The 19,915-nt window shown below is 32.6% G+C and overlaps 2 protein-coding genes across 4 annotated transcripts; one reads left to right on the top strand and one right to left on the bottom strand.

The window, feature by feature from the left end:
- Nucleotides 1-6,392: 6,392 nt before the first annotated feature.
- On the top strand, nt 6,393-12,084 carry LOC18095609 (PH, RCC1 and FYVE domains-containing protein 1). 3 transcript variants are annotated; one of them, XM_024605014.2, is made up of 7 exons: nt 6,393-6,646; nt 6,886-7,599; nt 8,253-8,462; nt 9,205-9,315; nt 10,015-10,383; nt 10,490-10,597; nt 11,497-12,084. In XM_024605014.2, the coding sequence occupies exons 2-7, from the start codon at nt 7,261-7,263 to the stop codon at nt 11,836-11,838; spliced, it is 1,479 nt and encodes a 492-aa protein (XP_024460782.1). In that variant the 5' UTR covers nt 6,393-6,646; nt 6,886-7,260; the 3' UTR covers nt 11,839-12,084. The 3 variants fall into 3 exon arrangements, with proteins under 3 accessions (XP_024460782.1, XP_052305894.1, XP_052305893.1); XM_052449934.1 differs by having other exon boundaries at nt 6,393-6,615; XM_052449933.1 differs by having other exon boundaries at nt 6,393-7,599.
- A 1,725-nt stretch (nt 12,085-13,809) lies between these two features.
- Nucleotides 13,810-16,181, bottom strand: LOC18095610 (CBS domain-containing protein CBSX5-like). The gene is made up of 2 exons (XM_006370229.3): nt 15,537-16,181; nt 13,810-15,047 (listed from the first exon to the last, which is right to left on the bottom strand). Exons 1-2 carry the CDS (start codon nt 15,905-15,907, stop codon nt 14,183-14,185), a joined length of 1,236 nt encoding a protein of 411 aa, XP_006370291.3. The 5' UTR covers nt 15,908-16,181; the 3' UTR covers nt 13,810-14,182.
- Nucleotides 16,182-19,915: the final 3,734 nt, after the last annotated feature.

Here is a 19,915-nt window from a genome sequence, read left to right on the forward strand (position 1 = left end):
TTTATTCAAAATATCTCCATTATCTCGTTCGCATGTTATGCTACGTCTAGACATGGTGAAATTAATTGCTACCAAAAAAATGAAAATAAATTGAAGGACTTTTGAAAATAAATTGGGTAATATTATACTTGGTTCCCACTAGTCTCTGGAGATTTTAGAAGGCTCTAGAGTCGAGTCTCTCCTAGGCCTTTGGCGTCAAAAAAACATTGCACGCGTTACGCGCCGGTATACAACCGCCGCTTGTAGTTGTGTGGTTAAGGGTGCATTTGTTTTCCACTTGTTTTTATGTTTGTGGTGCAAAAAACATAGCAAGGTGTTTGGTAACTGTAAAAATTATATTTTATACTGTGAGACCCACTAAAAGATTAAGTTTGAAACGCAGTTTTTATGAAGCATTTTTTACATGTTTGTTTTACTGAATTTTGTAAAACACGTTTGTTTTTGCGTTTTAAAAGCGCTTTTGAAAAATTTTATAATTTTTTATTTTTTCTTTACTTCAAATTAATATTTTTTTGGTATTTTAAATTATTTTAATGCGTTGATATCAAAAATAATTTTTTAAAAATAAAAATAAGTTATTTTAATGTATTTTGAAGTAAAAAAAACTTTGAAAAGCAACCGCAACTATACAATTACCAAATATTTTATACGTGTTTTTTGTTGTACATAAACCTCAATCACAATTTTTACCAAATATGTATTTAAATCCAACTTACCACATCTAATTATATTTTTTAAAAACTTATTTTTTTCAAACTACAACCACAAAAGTTACCTAAGAAAAAACTTACTCTAAAAAAAGAGAGGCTAATCTCGTGTGTGGCCACTCATCCATGAGTGTGAGGTGTTCATAAGCCGCATCTTTTAAAGCTTGAGAATTAAAGAATAGATTACTAGTCTTGGTTATTGTGCTTAGTTGCGAGATTATACTATTTTTTTAATTACAAAAAATAATATTAAAATATTAAAATAAGGTTAAAAAATAACAAGCTTGAAAATATTATTTTAATAGTAAAGTATCGGGCCATCCTTATGCAACGTCTCCTGTTCGTTGACGTGTCTATAACACACGTCACCAGCTTTTTCTAATTAAAAATATTATTTTAATAGTAAAGTACCGGGCCATCCTTATGCAAACCAACAATTAAAAAAAAAATCAAAGCTAAAATACTCTAAGATCCCTTACCTTAATGCATTAAATTTCTTGGATCCAAATGTACATTTGTAATTCAACTATATATAAAAAAACCAAAAATACCAATATACCCCTACCGATACAATTGTTTTTTTTACTCCAAAGAGTATTTTTGTTATTTTACTAGTCATAAAAATATTGCATAATAATGAATAACCAGTGTAAAAATACCAAAATACCCTTGAATCAAAGACAAACAATTTTTTCCTCAAATTTATAGACGTCAGTTTACTATTGTAGTGAATAGTGTCCATGCGTTTTAGTATATTTGTTATTTTCATCACTTAATTGATGCAACTTGCCCATATTGAATAAAATCCATAAATCTTATAGCACTAGCAAACTTTAGTTGCATATTAATATCAATTTATTTGTATTATATTTAAGTTAAAAAAAAACTTTATTGATTGATATTTGTTGTTGGTTTAAGTTAATTTAATTGAAGTTATCTAATTAGAGATAACAATTCAATTCAATCCAAATCTGATCGATACCAATTTAACCTAAATAAATGATTTTTTGGATAAGTATTTTTACATGATAAATATTGAATAAGGTCTAAATATTGTTAAATATTTTGAATAATTATTTTAAGGACATTCTATGTGTAAGTTGACTAATGAATGAGAATCTCATTTACTAAATGCTCGACTTGTAGACCGAGATAAAATTTTGTTTTTGATCTCAAACTCTTTTTTTAAATAATTTATTGTCTTTGGTATCTCTCTAAGAGTTCATTTAATACTTAAATCATCAACATACATGCCAATAATAGCAAAATTAGATTCTGACTTCTTTATATAAACACATGGGCATATAAGATCATTATTATACCCTTTTTTTAATAAATATTTACTAAGATAATTATACCACATGTGTCCTGATTGCTTTAATCCATATAAGGACATTTGAAACTTAATTAAGTAAATTTTTTAGAGATTTGAATTATATGTTTCAAGCATTTTAAATCCTCAAGGGATTTTCATATTAACATTATTATTAATTAAATCATTTAAATAGATTGTAACTATATCCATTAGACACATATCTAATCTTTCATGAGTTGTCAAACTAATGACATGCCAAAATATAATTATATCTACTATAGGAGAATAAATTTCATTATAATCTATTTCAGGTCTTTGAGAAAACTCTTATGCCACTAGTCATGCCTTATATCTTACGATTTTATTTTTCTCATTTTGCTTTCATTCAAATACCTATTTTACACCTTTAGGTGTTTGGACTACAAGTCCAATAACTTTATGTCTTGCAAATGAATTTAATTTTGTTTGAATTGCTTTTTTCTATTTTGGCTAATCATTTCTACATTAACATTCTTCGATAAATTTAGGCTCAAGATCCTTATTTTTACTAATAATATCAAATGATATATTATATGAAAAATATTTGTCGATAACTATCTCATTTCGATTCTATTTTTTTGTAGAGATATAATTTATCCAGATCTTTTTTTTTTTTTTACTGTTCTCAGGTACTTGAACCTCTTACGGGGTTTTATGATTAGTTATGTCTTTATCCTTATAAATGCTTACCTCCTCAATAATGCCAATTTGATTATTTGTTTCTTTTATTTTTTTGAGGATTTTTGTCTTTTGAATCAGTTGGTCTACCATGATTCTAGCATGCTTTAAATTCATTTGTTATAATTTTAGTGGATTATCCTATAAGGACTTTAATCCAGGTCGGAGCATTTACAACTAGTATATGAGATCTGATTACTTCTTTTGAGTGAGTGAATGCATTTGATAGTTGATTTGCTATGTTTTGCAAGTAAAATATTTTTTGAACTTCTTGTTCATATTGTTTTGTACGAGGATCAAAATTCAATAATGATAATACACTCCATGTAATATCTTTATCGAACTATTTAATTTATCCCTCTAATGCTAGAAATGTAGTCTAATCAAAATGACAGTCGGTAAATCGTGTTGTAAATAAATTATCTGTTAAGGTTCAAGATATTTAATTATCAATGGGGACTCAAACCCAATATATATTCTCAACCTTTTTTGAGGACCCATCGTTTTACATTGTGGATAATAAATTAAAACATATATCGCATAACTAAATATTCTTAGATGAAAAATGTTTGGCTCATGACCGAAAACCAAATGTAATGGGATAATTTATGATATGATGTTGGCTTAATGCTTACAAGTGCTGCTACATATAAAATAACATGTCTCTAAATAAAGTCAGGGAGTTTTTTTTTTTCTCATGAGTAATGGCCTTGTAACTAACTGGAAGTGTTTAATAAATGATTCAACAAGATCATTCTGAGTATGAACATGAGCAACATGTTTCTTCAATTTTTATCTTAAGTCACATGCAAGAATAATTAAATGATGGGGATATGAATTCACCAGCTTTGTCAAGACAAATTGTCTTGATTATATGATCTGGAAATTATACTCATAATCTAATGATTTGAGAAAGTAATCTCGTAAATGTCAGGTTACAAGTTGATAATAAACACATATATGACCATCTTACAGATGTATCTATTACAAATCTTGGGGATTCAATCTCAACTTTAGATGGTGATGGTCTAACAACCAATTTTCCTTGAGAACAAACAACACACAAGAATTCTTTAAATTGAAGAATCTTTTGGTTCTTTAATAGATGACCATGAGAGTTTTTAATAATTCTTCGCATCATTATTGATATGGGATGGACCAACCGGTCATGCTAAATAATAAAATTATTTGGTTTATTGAACTTCTGGTTCATTATTGTATTGACTTCAATTGTACTAATACTTGTATAATACAAACTTGAAGATAAAACGAGTAACTTTTCTAATATTTGTTTTTTAGTAGAGACATTTGATACAATATGAAGATATTTTATACCATTTGTCATTGGAAGTCTCAATATGATACCTGCTACGATGTATATCTTTAAAACTTAATAAATTTCTCATTGATTTAGTAGAGAGCAAAACATTATCTATTATAAATCTTGTTCTCCTTGGAAGCATCATGTTGGCTCTTCTAGAGCTTTAATTAAGTCTGTTAAACCTGATATTGTATTCATTTTTTCTTTCATCATTCTCGGATTTGAAAAATATTATTTATGTTTAAGAATGATGTGCGTCATTGCACTATTGGCTAAGCATATATCTTTACCATTGATATTAAACTCATTTATAGTATGATGCAAGTCCATGTTTTCTTCATGAAAAGGAATAAATATATCATAATCTCATAAGAAGACATAGTTCTTAAAGTTGCATATGACAATTATTATAACACAATCCTTTACATTAAATAAGATAACAAGAAAGGAACAAATCAAAATGTATTGAAATATAATAGCATAAAAGAAACTCACCTAAAAGATTAACAAAATTTAAATTTTGATAGTCTTATATTTAACTAACTAATTATTATCAATACTAGAAATATCAACTTTCTTACTAGTTTGCTAAAAAAAAATAACAACATCAAGGAGTGCCATATCTAAAGGATCAAAATAAATATTATTATTATCATGATATTGGTGAGAAAAATTTCTTTATATGTCCTTCTCCTTTCCTTTCAATGAGAACTGATATAAATCAATAAGATGTTTGACCATATGACAAGCATGTGACCAATGTCTAGTCATTCCAAACCTATAACAAATATTTTCTATCTCTTGGTATCTCTATCATACATATTTTCCTCTTTTCTTATTTCTCTTTATTCTATGAAGGCTTATTAGAATTGTGACCATTATAATTGTAAAAATTAATCCGTCTTTGCCTATGGTCATGTCCACGGCTTCTACTATGACCACGACCACGACCATAATTATTATTATATCTCGTAGCATTCACTTCAGGGAATGAACCAGAACTAGTCGGTTATTTTATTCAACCATAAAGAGACAATATTTCTTAAAACCTCGTTCTCTATATTGCTGTTGCAAGAGCACATTCATGGAATGAAAAGTAGAGAATGTTTTTTTTTCTAATATATCTCCATCGGTGATATTATCTCCATATAATTTTAATTTAGAATTGATGTTAAACATTGCAAAATTATATTCACTTGCCAATTCAAAATCCTGCAATCATAAATTTATCCAATCATAACAAGCTTTTGGAAGAATAATTCTCCTTTGATGGTTGGTTCTTTCTTTTAAGTTTTTCCAAAGAATAAGGAGATATTTGATTGTAAGATACTCAATTTTCAACTCTTTTTTTCCATGGTCTTTGCCTTTTTTTTTTTATTAGATGCTTCATTTTCATGTTTAATAGTGTCACCAAAACCCATGACATCCAGATGAATTTCGGCATCAAGAACTCGTGATAAATAATTCTTACATGTAATATCAAGTTCCACTAAATCAATTTTGACAAGATTTGTCATGGTTACTTTATTAAAAATATCAAAATTATTATAAATTTGGTTTAAATATTATAATGAAAATTGAACAACCATTTGGTCAAATATTGAATAAGTTTGTTATGAACTTAAGAAAAAATATGATTCACTTAAATAACTAGAAGTATTTGAAAAAAAAAATTAAATAGATAAACATACTTTTAAATAAAAAATCATCTGCTTCAAAACGAAAATAAGGAGCATATGTGCCAATAATGTTTATTAAACTATATATTTAGAAGCACATAATATACTTAGTAAAGAGAAAATGAAATAAATAAGAATAATAAAAATTATAGGAACAAAAAAAAAAAAATTCTACCTCAACATCATCTCAATAATATTCATACTTATAATCTAACGTACATTAATACTTGTACACCTAAATGCTATAAAAAGATATAAAATTCAAATAAACTTAGAAATAATAAATAAACATAAAAATAAAAAGATAAAAGAAGATAAATAAACATACACATATATAATTTCATAACAATTCCTCGTATTATTATGTAAAATTTGAATCAAGAATATAAAAATGAAAACTAAAAGCTTAGTGGGGGCGAGTATGCCCATGTATCTACTCGCGAAAACTGGTTGCAGTTTGCACAATCATCCTTCTTTCCATGGGTGCAAAGCTGACGCATAAACCACTTCATTCCACCCACATGGCAACTCCAACGAATTCCACGTGTCAATTACAAAAAAGTCTGACAAAAAATTAACGGTGAAGTCAAAAAGTACAATCCACAAAAGAAGCCAAAAGACTTTTTCTTCTTCCCTTCTTTCTGTGCCCTACCTAATTCGCTCCAATGCAATCATCTCTCTTAAATCCAACCTTAAAATAAAACATTTAACAAAAATTAGAGTCTAGAGAGAGAAACCATGACTGACAACTAAGAAAAATGTGGTCCTAAAGATACCTCCAAAACCCTAGCTTTCTTTAATTTTCTCTTCCTTTGCACTTTATGTGCTCATTTTACCTACATTTCGGTTTATAAATTTGAGATCAGCTCTAAAAAAGTGAAATTCTATTGCTTTTTTCGTTGGTTTGGTAAGTGATCACCAGTATCAAAACCCTTTTCTTGTTTATTGATTTTGAACCCATTTTTTCCCTCAAAATCTCACAATTCATTCACTGTTGTGTCAAAGTAGGCAACTTTACTGAAACCCTTTCCTCTTTTATGGGTTTTGAATCAAATTTTAGTCTCAGAATCTTGCGTTTCATTCAGTTTTGTGTTAAAATAGTGCACTTTGGTCTAATTTATTGTTGAATTGTACTCAATTTTGCAGGTAAAGCTGTTGGTTTTGTAGAATTTGACTGATTAAATTTTGGGAGGTTGTGTGAGAATTTCGTCACTTCTGATGTTTTGTTTCCAATCATTTTATCAAAAACCCAATTTGATTTTTTCTCTTAGACCCCCTTTCTCGTATTCTATTCCGTATATTTTTCTTCCCTCTGATGTTGTTTTCTTCATATGTTGCTTTAATTGCAATAAATTTCGCCTAAAAATTTGATCTGTTTTCTTATTTACCGTCCCTGTTTGAGCTTGGTCTTGTCAAATTAAGTTCAATTGTTACCGCTTTTGGAGAGCTAGTGTTGGATTTTGAGGGTAAAAGATTGGTGGGCTGTTAGCGTGGAGGTGAAAAGTGAGGAACTTGATATAAATGGCTAATAGGTATAGGCTGGCTTCTATCGAGGATTTTCCATCACATTTGATTTTTGAAATTCTGACAATCGGTAGGCTTAGTGCTGCTGACCTCGTGTGCTTAGAGTTGACTTCTAGGACATTTGGAGCGAGTCATGGGCTGTACCCTCAAAAATTCAGGTCGTTGGTGGATTTTGCAGCACATCAGTTATGTGTGTCGCATAGAGTGTATGGCGGGATGGGGTGGAATGCTCAGAAAGAGTTGTTTGATCGTTGTGGAGGAAATTGGAAGCGGGTTTTGAGGTTCTTGCAGGCTGTGGAGGAATCATCAGGCATGGTCAAGACCTCAGCATGCAATGTATGCTCTCTTTTCATATACTTGCCTTTACATTTCAAATAAAAGAAAGAAGAACTACACATGTGCAGAAGTAATTGTATTGTTTTCACATGCACTCAACATTTTTTTGCAGTTGTGTCAATTGTTTTTTGCTGTGTGCAGTTCTTCTCTAACCCCCCCCCCCCCCCCAGCAAACAATTCTCAATGATGCAAATGTTACTAGGCGTTTGGGCTCATCATAAAGTGTGGTTATCACATTAAGGCTTTGTTGCTGTTATTCTCCTCATGGATCATCATAAATGTGTGTATCATGGCTTGGAACATTTCTGCCGGCTTTCTCATTATGAAATAAGATAAGGAAAAACCAATATTAGAGAGGGATCTAAAGTTCTAATGATCATTATTGTTCTAATGATCAATTGGCATACGTCACAAGAAGTGTCAGGTTCCTAGAAAGTAAATATTAGGAAAATTATTTAATTTCCCCTTTTCTTAACAAAAGGAAATTACAATTGATTTTTAAGAAGGATGGCCTTTAATTTCACGTGGTATTACCTATGTGGTTTGTGCCAAACCTCGCCCACTTTTTCTCTGTCTTTCTTTTCATTATAGTATTTAGGCTGATGCTTCCAGAATAGTTATTAACGTTTATTATCTTTGGCTTAAATCAACAGATGCAGGTTACAACTGGAAGATATCACACGTTGCTGATCAGAGATTCATCTGTATATTCTTGTGGTTCCAGTTTGTGTGGTGTTCTTGGACATGGTGCTGAAACAACACAATGTGTAGCATTCACACGGATTAGATTCCCATCTTTGGCTAACGTGGTCCAAGTCTCAGCCTCCCATAATCATGCTGCTTTTGTTTTGCAGTCCGGAGAGGTTTGTAACCATTCATATTTCATCAGTCATCTGTTTTGCTCTGAACTAATTGCTAGATTGAACAGGCTTAAGCGTAGACCTTTAGGGGGCCACTGTGGTCATGATAAAATTAAGATAATAATATTGAACAAGTTGCTTCATGGTTAGGCTCTTAGATTTTGGTGGTTTCTTGTGTGAATGATGTTTGACCCAGCAACGATGGTAAACACCAAGTGTGATTTGCACTGGTATTGTTTTAGGGATGCTATTGTTACATAGAATTGGATACCTAGAAGAAAGTTGTGTTGGTGCAAGTAATCTAGAACACTGCCTGTTCTCATTTTCATATTCCATTTTGTAATATTTTATTCTTTTGCCCATGTCTGATGCCTTGGTATGGGCACTCAGGAACTTTTTGTTTAGAGAAGTTAGGAGTTCAAGATTTCCAGTTACAAAAAGGTACTGATACTGTTTGGCATATTAATGATGAATATGCTATATAATTGTGGTAACCTTGGACTTGTATTGCTTTTGTGTTGCCTAGAAGCCTCAACTCTGTGGCATTTATCTCCTTCTGTTTTCAAATGATGCCTCTGATTCACTAATGATGTAGATGTTTTTTATGCATGACAAGCATAATATATCAATGAATTTTCAGACACTGTATTCTTACTGGCAGTTGACATATATGGTATTATAATCATGTGTTTGGTTTTGAGAAGTGGTTGTCATATCCGTCAGATGATGCTAATCAATGATGCAGGTTTTCACTTGTGGTGATAATTCATCATTTTGCTGCGGTCACAAAGATACAAATCGCCCCATATTTAGGCCCAGGCTTGTTGAGGCACTAAAGGCAGTTTCATGCAAGCAGGTAACATTCATTTCACTATACTATATTCTAATTGATGTTGTTTCTTAAGAGTGTTCATACCTTGTTTAATGGGTTCCTAAGCAACAGGCATGTATTTTAGTTGGTGTTGCATGTTCAAAGTAATATGAGCGAGGGGACATATGCACATGATAATTCCTATCCACATTCAAGTGCTATTGTTTCTTAACAATACTTGCCTTATTTAGCTTGGTTTTTTTATTTTCTGCAATATCCAACCATTATATTGAGGTTGAATACCAAATGCTTGTGTTTGATTTAGAGCCAGTTGCCTGTGAAGTATCAAGCTTTTTGTCAAGCTGCCTGGATAATGCATTGTGCCATGCCTTCAATGCCAAGTTAATTTTCTGATATGTCAAATCACCATTTAATTTTTTAAGGGCAGCATCTATGAGTATATTTTGAAAGAAGATCCGGACCCCCTAGCATCAGTGACTTTTTTTGCTGAATCACATGTTACTTGATTGTTTCTTGAAGACTTGATTAAATTAAGGAAAAAAGCATTTAGCTTATGCATAGGAGTAGTACTTTCTTCCTCCTAACAATTATATGGTTCTTTCTTCAACACAAAATATTGTTAGTGTTATTGGACCATTTGGCTTTTCCCACCTGCTTTTGTTTCTCTCGTGATTTTTTTATTAAAATTTCAAAAAAATAAAATAAAAATGGGAATTGTTTCAGGTTTCTGTGGGCCTTAACTTTACAGTGTTCCTCACAAGACAAGGCCAGCTTTATACATGTGGGTCGAACACACATGGGCAACTTGGTCATGGTGACACGCTAGACAGACCAACACCCAAAATCATTGAACTGCTTGAGGGAATTGGTCCTGTGGTTCAAATAGCTGCTGGTCCCAGCTACGTGTTAGCTGTAACTGACAATGGTGTAGTTTACTCTTTTGGTTATGGTTCTAATTTTTGTCTTGGTCATGGAGAGCAACACGATGAGTTCCAGCCACGTGCAATCCAGACATTTAGAAGAAAGGATATTCATGTGGTCCATGTTTCTGCTGGGGATGAGCATGCTGTGGCACTTGATTCAAGTGGATTTGTTAGTCTCTGTGCCCAATATGAACTTGTGTTTCATTGATAATTGCTTTGTTTGTCTGATCTAAACTCTTCAAAGAATTTTTCTTACCTTGTCCTGGTGGTTGTAGGTCTATAGTTGGGGAAAAGGTTACTGTGGAGCATTAGGCCATGGGGATGAGATTGATAAGACTCTTCCTTCCCTTGTGAACTGCCTTAAGAGCCGCCTTGCTGTGCAGGTTTGGTCAACTTTTACTATTGTACCTTGAAGTAAATTGAGTATATTCATTGATTTTCGTTGATCTCCACTAAGAATGTATGCATATTGTGTATTTAGTTTCTAGGCCATGTATGGTTCTTGGTAACTGAGGGTAGAACTGAAATCCCAGGATGTGCTTACAATAAGCAGTTAAATGTTGTTTAGGGACATGTTTAGAAGAATTTCAGTTAGAATAAACCTGTTAGCAATAATCCGTGAACAGTAGCACAGATTTTATAGCATAAAAGAAGAACAAGAGGAAAATAGAAGAATGAGAGGAAGAAAACTCTTAGGCACCAAGCTTTCAAAAAACTCTAGTAGCTCAATTTTATTCCACCATTCCACTCAATGAAAAAAGTTTTCACATAGGCATTTATAACAAGTAAAATAAAACTCATAACTGGGCCATAATTCCCACAAAGACTTGGATTCTTATGTAGTATTAAAACTTCTAACTAAAACAGGATTGCTAAATAGACTAGGTATATTAGAAATACTTAAATATATAGAATAAAAGATTAAATTAAAAATCATTTCCTAATTTCTCTCCAATTGATTGCACCGCCCTCCTTATCGTATGAATTATACTAGAACAACTCCATAACCTTGGTAACATGCACTGTGCCTGCTGGTTGTTTGCTGTGTCCTTTATGTTCTCTTTCCTTCTAGTTCTCTGCCTTACTCTTCTCTAAACATATAGCTGCTTCATCTCTCCTTTCTGTAAGTTTAAAAAATATTTTTTTCAAGCAAAACCATCCTTCGATGACAACTGTGTGTTGGCTTAATTCATGCATCTCATGTCTGTTTGCATGTTGTGTATTCTTTTTCCAATCTATTTTATCTGAGACCCAATCAGTGACAACTCTTGTTATTTTATAGGCTTGTGCAAGAAAAAGAAAAACATTTGTTCTGGTCGATGATGGTTCTGTTTATGGCTTTGGGTGCATGGGATTTGGTAGCCTTGGCTTTCCAGATAGGGATATAACTGAAAAAGTGATGACACCTCGAGTCCTTGATAGCTTAAGAGCTCATCGTGTTTCTCAGATTAGCACAGGCCTCTACCACACTGTCGTGGTTACCAACCAGGGCCAAATGTTTGGATTTGGAGATAATGAAAGAGTACAACTTGGGCACGACACATTGAGGGGATGCCTGCAACCAACTGAAATATTTGTTCAAGAAACAGCAGATGATACAGGCCTTACTTTGGAAAGGAAATGACTGTCAAGTCTAGGAAACCTTCTCTGCTTTGTGGATGCCACTGTTATATCAGAAGTTTAAACTCTCAACACAACTACTCAAATGAGTTAATATTCTCATACCAGATTGAGTCGTCTCATATTTTTGAAAACTTGAGTTAGATTGCTTTAATTGGACCTATGAAATGCACTTCATGTAATAGTTGTCCTGTGAAACAATTGTCACTCATCGCAACGTTCTTTCTATTGATTCACATTTAGCTGCGTATTCTGTGGATACCAACTTCCCCCCGTTACCTGCCTATTATTTCCTAATGCTCTTTTCCCCCTGTGATCGCCATTGCTGTTTTCTGTGCTGTTAAGGTTCTTTGATTCATTACTTGCTTTCAGTTGCTTTGCAAGGTTATTTGCCACTAAAGTCTGAAGGAGCATGATTCAATAATAGGTTGACCTCTCTTCTAATCTTAATTTTTGAAAATTTCATTATTACGTTCTTTTTTTGTCAAGTTTAAATTTGTGTCTGGTCTCAGTGCTTGAATTTGATCATAGATTATTGTTCAAGGCCTCAAATAATTCAACTATGTTAATTAAAAGCAGCAGCTATCTTGTTTAGTGTACGAGTAATTTATGGTAATTGTTTGTGTAGTTCTGGGGTGTCTAAACAAGCATTGGTTAGTAGTAATGATCAGCTATTAAATTACTAATCCTTTGCTCTCCATCATGTTTTGTAATTTGTTTTACTTTCTCGTCTCTGGACATCCTACAAACGCTACCGAATAGTCTACTTGCGGCCATTGCAAACGAGCCGATGGGGGGAGATGCTGCGCTGCTTTAGTTTGTCATGTTGGATGATACAACTAGCATGGACCGCTTGTTCTTGGTCCCAGCTTGAAGGATCTATGATACATTACGTATAAATTCACATAAATTGGTATAACTCCATGGTACTTAACATAAATTCAGACGGTTTTTGTTGTTGGGGGAGTTACTGCAAAATTATGTCTGGGACTCTTGCATTATTTCTCGGATCAGAAGTGGATGCGTGCAGCGAGTGCACTGTAGACGCATCTAAAGCAGCAACCGAGAGTCCTCATCTGGTGGTGGGAATAGGGAAGAAAAACCCTCTCATTTACTGGAAACCGTACAAGCCACCAGAAGTAGGTGAAAATTAAATTTAATGAAAGAAAAGTAATAGGGCTGCTAATTGCAGTGAAAGAAACCAAGTGGAAATTTCAGGTCCCTCTCTTTTCCAACAACGTTTTTATCATGAGTTGAAATACCTTCCAGCTGTATTGACCACACCTAACTGAACCCACCAGCTATATATAAATATATATATTGGAATATTTCACTTTCTTCCGAAAAGATGCATTGAATTAAGCTGTTTTTGTTCGAGGGAAATGATGACAAAAGTAGGAAAAATCTGAATGATCCTCATAGGGTCCATCTGTATTTTGAAACAATTAAGCATGTGGAAAAGAGATTTAAAGATACCTATATTAGAATTTAGATTGTGTAACGATGAGGGCATCTGGTGTTTCCAATTCCCTACAGCAGTGTGGACTTTTTGAGAGGTGACATTTTTTGCAAGGAAGAGAGAACCTGGCATGCACTCCTTGCAATGACCCCAGTTACTTCATCTGTTTTTGCCTTGCCGAAGGTTTATTAAGAATGCCAATTCTGAGGAGAAAGATACATGGTATTGCATTGTTTCCTGTAGATTGCATGCTGAAACAACTGAATGAATCATCGAAGGCTGTTGCTTTTGTTAGTGCCATGCTACCATGTGCAATTCAAGCATGTATGTGCATCACTAATTAAGCATCAGTGTCTTCCTGCCTGCAGAATTTTCATATTTCTGCAGGAATGTTACTTTTCCCACTTCAATGAGCTGTCATCATAAAGACTAGCAACTCTGACAGGTTGCTGGTAGGAATAGGTTAGTGTCGGAAAGACCAACCCGCCCACATGTGGGCTGATTCACACACGATGCTACAAGAATTTCACTTCACTTAAAACTATGATTTAATATACACATGACATAATCTTCAGCAAAGTCATGATCCACAAGGCACACACTCTATAAACAAAGGACAGGGTGTCAAATCTGCCTATACCAGCTCTTCAGCTTCAATAATTAAAAGTAGAAAAGAGACAAACAAAAAGACCAAGAAAAAGAAAACACATACATTTTGTTATACAACCGAAGGCCAACTGTCCTCATCTCAAAAAGTGTTTCAAATTCACTCAATTCTCTTACCACTTATTTCCTTAATCTAATCTCACCATGATCAGGATTGAGCCTAGCAGATGATATAGCCATAAAAAAAAAAAAAAAAAATTAACACAGAAAGCTCCTCATCTTTTTAGGCCATATCCTCTAAACTTTCCCTGAAAACTTTTAGCATATCATAAAATCTGACAATGCCAACCAAGCTACAGTCATCCTCTATGACCCACACGTAATTTACTCTATGAGCAATTGCTTGAATCATCACTGCAACAAGTGAACTCTTGGGATGACAAACTATTGCCTCCGCCCTTCTCACCATCCTGGCTGAATAACTCATGGACCTACTATACTTTCCTGATCTATGCAGTGTACTGACTGGGGTGCTGCTTGCTGACTCTTCATCAGATGACGAAGATTGTGATTGACATGAACTGGTAGTTGAGTAGCAACTAGAATTAGTGAATTCTTGAAGCATTGCTTCTAGGCCTCTCTCTTTAAGTCTTGCCATGACCACCTTGACAAGGTCCTCTGGGGGTCCTCCACAATCAATGTAGGCCATCAAGTCCCCAGAGGAAAGGGTAGTGATTGCAGCTGCAACACTGTCATCACAGCAGGCTAGAGTGAATGGAGAGAGCTCCCCAATCAATATGCCATCACTGTCAATGACAGCAACTGAAGTCTCGTCTGCTAGAGAGCGAGAAATGGCTTCAAGTTCTGAGATAGCAGGGGAGTGATAATCAATTGTAAGAAATTCAGTGCTTATAATGCCAAGTGTATCAATGGAGAGAGCTGGAAGTGGAGCAAAGAGGCCAATTGAGCCGAGGAAGAATCTGATTATGTCTTCCTGTGTTAGCCAGCAGAATTCCCGGCCATTGTGGATGGTGGGGCTGGTGATTGAGAGTTTTTGGTGCTGTTTTCTTCTTGTACTATACCTGGTCTTTATCGGCACTACTAGATTCTTGGCTCCTTGAAGGATGAGATCAATTGCTTCCAATAAGCTGAAGGATCAAAAAAGTATAGTGATTATTAATGGAATTGAAAGGAAAAGAACAAAAACTCAAATTTGTGTACCAACTAAACTATTGGTGTTCAAATTGCTGTCTATTATATATATATAATCAGATTTGATACCAAAGCATCCTGATTTGTATATCAAATTGAGATTTATAATTAAGGTTAAGAACAAATCTTAATTTTTTACATAAATTTGATCAAGAATTGGTCTTGATTAAGGAAGGAAGTGCCACATAACTAACGGCAGAGCATCATAAATCTTATGCTAAAGTGATTACTGCCAAGCATGCCTTTGAGCAAAAAATAAATAGCTTGGAAACTCCCATAAAGAAAATAAAACTGAAAAATCAATAAAAACCCAGATAAGAACACCAATAAAAACAGAATAAGAAGAGCTGCAGATTTCAAGAATATGCAAAAGCATAAAACTTCAAGAGATATAGCAAAACTCCAAAAAACACAATTCTCAATACCTTGAAGTTGGTTCCACATGAACAACCATTCCAGGAATCTCAGGCAAGAGAACAGAAACAGGTGCTTTCAAAGCATCAGAAGGGAACAACAAGTTCTCATCCTTGCAAAGATAGCATACCACATCCACCATAGAAACCTTACCGACACATTTACATTCACAAACATCACAACCTTCCTCTTCACAATTGCCTTTGTAATCGTTGTTAGTCTTTGCTGCGTGATCACAATTCCATACACTTATAAAGTTATCATCAGAGTTTTTAAGAGCAAATAGAGCTTCAGCTATTGTTGTGGTGAGTGCGAGAGACCTCAAAGCAGGCTTGCCTAAGCAGAGGTCAGATACCTCATGTGCAAGTAAACTCACTGCCATGCAAGGATTAGCAAATCAAATATAAAACTCCAAACAAAGAGAATAAAAGAGCAAATTCAGTGGGCAAAACTAGTGATTAAGGGTTGTTGGTGTAGGGTTATGAGGGGGGATATTTATAAGGAAAACTTGGAGTTATAGGTGGGTGGGGTTGATGATGATATTATAGGTACGGTATCAGGTACAAAAAGCTGTGGGGTCTATGAGTTTTTGCTGGCTTCTTGGTGTTGCAGATTTTACAGATCAGCTGCTGGTGTGTTCAGTTTGGGTTAATGGGTGCTGCTGTGTGTTGCATGTGCGTTTCGACTTTGAACTTTGACGAGCATTTATAAATAATTTTAAGATAAAAAAATAACTCAAAGTTATTTTTTTATATATAAATCTTTAAAAACATGATCTTAATGTAAAAACAAACAGTGAAGTGTTTAAAGCTGGAGTCTATCTGGATATTTATTGCAAGTTTGTTTGGTAGTGTGATTGCGGTTGTGTTTTAAATTATTTTTCACTTAGAAATGTATCAAAATAATATTTTTTTTTATTTTTAAAAAATTATTTTTAATATCAGTGCATCAAAATAATCTAAAAATACCAAAAACATATTAATTTAAAGTAAAAAAAAATTAAAAAAATTTAACTTTTTTAAAAACGCTTTTAAAAGTAAAAAAAACAGAAATAAGAGTCTAACATCAGTTTAAAAGACATAATTTATTATTCAAATAGTAACCGAAAAATTTACCACTAATATCAGATTACCACTAATAAACAGAATTGGGAATGTTCTTGCCACAATAAAAGGTAATGTGATTCGTTATAAATCAAAATTCTCAAAGGTGAATAATATCATAATATAAGAGCTTAAAATATTTATTTTTTTATTAACTATAGTTTAGCTATTACTAGGGGTGTTCAAAAAAACCGAAAAACCGATTAAACCGAGAAAACCGAAAAAAAAATAACCGAAAAAACCGAACCGTAAAAAAAAACCGATTAAACCGATTAAAATTTTGAAAAAACCGACCGGTTCGGTTCGGTTTTTTAAGCCTGGAACCGGAAAAACCGAACCGAACCGGAAAAAAAACCGAGCCAAACCGAAAAAACCGAGTCAAACCGAAAAAACCGAGCCAAACCGGTTTGAACCGGTTTTTTCTCTAAAAAACCGAACCGAACCGAACCAAAACCGGTCAGTTTGAACCGGTTTCGGTTTTTTTTTTTAAAAAAAAAAATTCGGTTTGGTTACTTTTTTTGATAAAAACCGAACCGAACCGAACCGTGAACACCCCTAGCTATTACGATATTTTATATAAAAAAAACTAGAATATTATAATAATACCATATAAAAAAATAAAATTTTAAATTAAATAAGAATAAAATTAAAAAATATATAATTTTCTTAAAAACTGATCAATCAATCTCTCCGGTTTAGAAAGAAATCATCCTGAGTTCAAACCTAAGTAAAACATTGTCCTTTAATCATGTCTTCTACTACCGTCAATTATGACAATAAAAAAGCTTTACAAAAACAAATGATAACATGTCTTTTCAATAAACTTAATTAATTTCAATAATTTTTATCATTTTATTTTAATTTTTATGTGTCAAGTTAAGTTAGAAATAGTAAAAATAAACAAAAAATAAAAATAAAAAACACTTGCCAATATAATTTTAAAAAAGTTATGATCTTAGATAAAAAAAAATTCCCAAAATAATTTTTAGCCAATCTACTTTAATGGATTGAAATTAAAAACATTGAAAAAAAAATTCAGGCTAGACATGTGTGCCTAAAAAGACTCCCCTGTGTGCCAGGTCCATAAAGAAGGAGTCATGAACTATATGTCAGGCCTCCCTTTTTCTCATCATGTTAAAGGATGGATGACACATCGTCCATTCTTAGATTTATATAAAAAAAAACACCAACACAAATGACATGTCATTTAGAACAATAAAAAACACGTCGTATGTTGGTGTATTATTTGATGACCGAAGAGGTCGCTGGAAAATCAAGATAGAGAGTTTTTTTTTATTTAAAAACTCATTTCAAGTTATTTTTACTTGAAAACACCAATAAAAACTTAATAAGCCAATATCTTAACCAAAACACCCTTAAATTGATCAAAAAAACACAAAATCTAACCAAAGAGAAATTTTATTTCTCAACCCTAATCTATTTTTTCAGAAAGATAAATGATAAAAAAAAAAAGACACATCAACAGAACTTTGCTCATCAAATAAAACACATTGATACCAAAAATAAGTTTTTTTATCTTTAGAAAGTGGACAATCATTCGCTTTCCCTCTTTTCTCCTGTTTTTTGGCAACTCTCTCTCATTTCTCAAAATCAAGGACTGAAACATGAAAAATAAATTTTGGACCAAAACATAAAAAACTTCAAAAAACAAGGATCAAAATTGAAAAATGAAAAAACATTGTGGACCAAATTAAAAAATACACCTCATATACAGTTAAAAAGAATAAATATGGGTTGTAATTTTTTTTTATATCAATTTTGGCCCTCAAAATCTTAATTTGCATTATTCAAGTGAATGGTATAATGTGAGGGGAGAGTGAAATCAACAAACCTTTTAGGTTATTATATTGTTTTTAACACATTATGCCAATTATAATTATCAAAATGTTTTTTATTTTATTTTAACGTGCTTTTATGATTTTGATGACATGCCTTAAAAAACAAAAATTATGGTAAAACATGCTAAAAAAAAGAGCATGTTAATAAGATAATGGAGTTTTAATATAAGAGATTCTTTATTTATCCTTATTTTAAATCATCCAAAAAACAATTTAGGTGGCGATAACATTTTTAAATAAGTAAGAAAAATTCGAGAGCCAGGTTAAACCTTGATTAATTTAATAATATGATAAAAACAAATTAGCAAGAACAACAACAAATAAAAAAGAGAGAATGATATTAAGTTAGGTCAAGTTAGGTTAACATGTGAAACTCGTGACCTGACGCATAAGATCGAGATGACTCCATAAGAAAAAATCAATTATAAAAAATGACCTGAAAAAAATATTTAATCCAAATTACTCTAATCTTTCAAACCCGTGACCTAAAATGTTAACAAAGTCTCGATCAATAAAACTACGAGGGATAAGATTGAAAAAGAAAGTTTCAATAAAAAAAATTAAAAATAAAAATAGCAATCAAAAGAATAAGTACCAAATCTGATATGATATAAAACAAAATGAATTAAAATATTAAGGGATGCAATTGAAAAGTAATAAAAATAATAGGAATCAAATCTGAAAGAAAAAAATTTAAAAATTGTTTTGAATATATATAAAAAAAGAAAAAGGAAAGAAAAAGAAGACAGTCACCAGCATAAAACCCTACATTTTCTTGCTGCTATCCAAGAATGAAAACGACGTCATGAGAATTAAAATGCTGTCGTGCAAGCCATCATGTAAACAGTAATAAAGCTACAGTAGCTCTTTTAGTTTCTTTTGACGAGTCACTGAGAAGAAACACTTTGCTACTTGACTACCTCTCTTTCGAGACCTTCCCTAGTTCTGATCATCTCCTCGGTTAGCACCTTCTTCTTTCCACAAACTTCCTATTTGCCCGGAGAGAAATTAGGTTTTTTTTGTCATCTTTTCCTGTCCCTTTGTGAATTAAATACTGATGACAATATTGACATTAGCGGAGGTAGTGCTCCTTTAAAGGAAAAGTGTTATATAACATTATCCTTTGCAATATCACAGTAAGAAAGAAAATAAATAAATAATAATAATAATAAGAGCATTTTTTATTTTATCCCTTCTTCTAGAACAACCTCGTAGAGAGCCCAATAGAAATACAAAAATCATGGTATGAAAAATTGTCAAATCTACTCACTCTGGGCTCTTGGTCTGTCTCTTCTATGCCAAGTTTTCAAAGATTTCTAGGTTAAATAAAAGAAGCCTCGATAATGACTTCTTCCCTGAATCCATGACACAGTGTAAGATTGGTCCATCAAGGGTCGTTTTTCACATGAAAGTTATAGAGCAAGAAAA

The sequence above is a fragment of the Populus trichocarpa genome, chromosome 1 (assembly GCF_000002775.5).
Source record: "Populus trichocarpa isolate Nisqually-1 chromosome 1, P.trichocarpa_v4.1, whole genome shotgun sequence".
NCBI lineage: Eukaryota > Viridiplantae > Streptophyta > Magnoliopsida > Malpighiales > Salicaceae > Populus > Populus trichocarpa.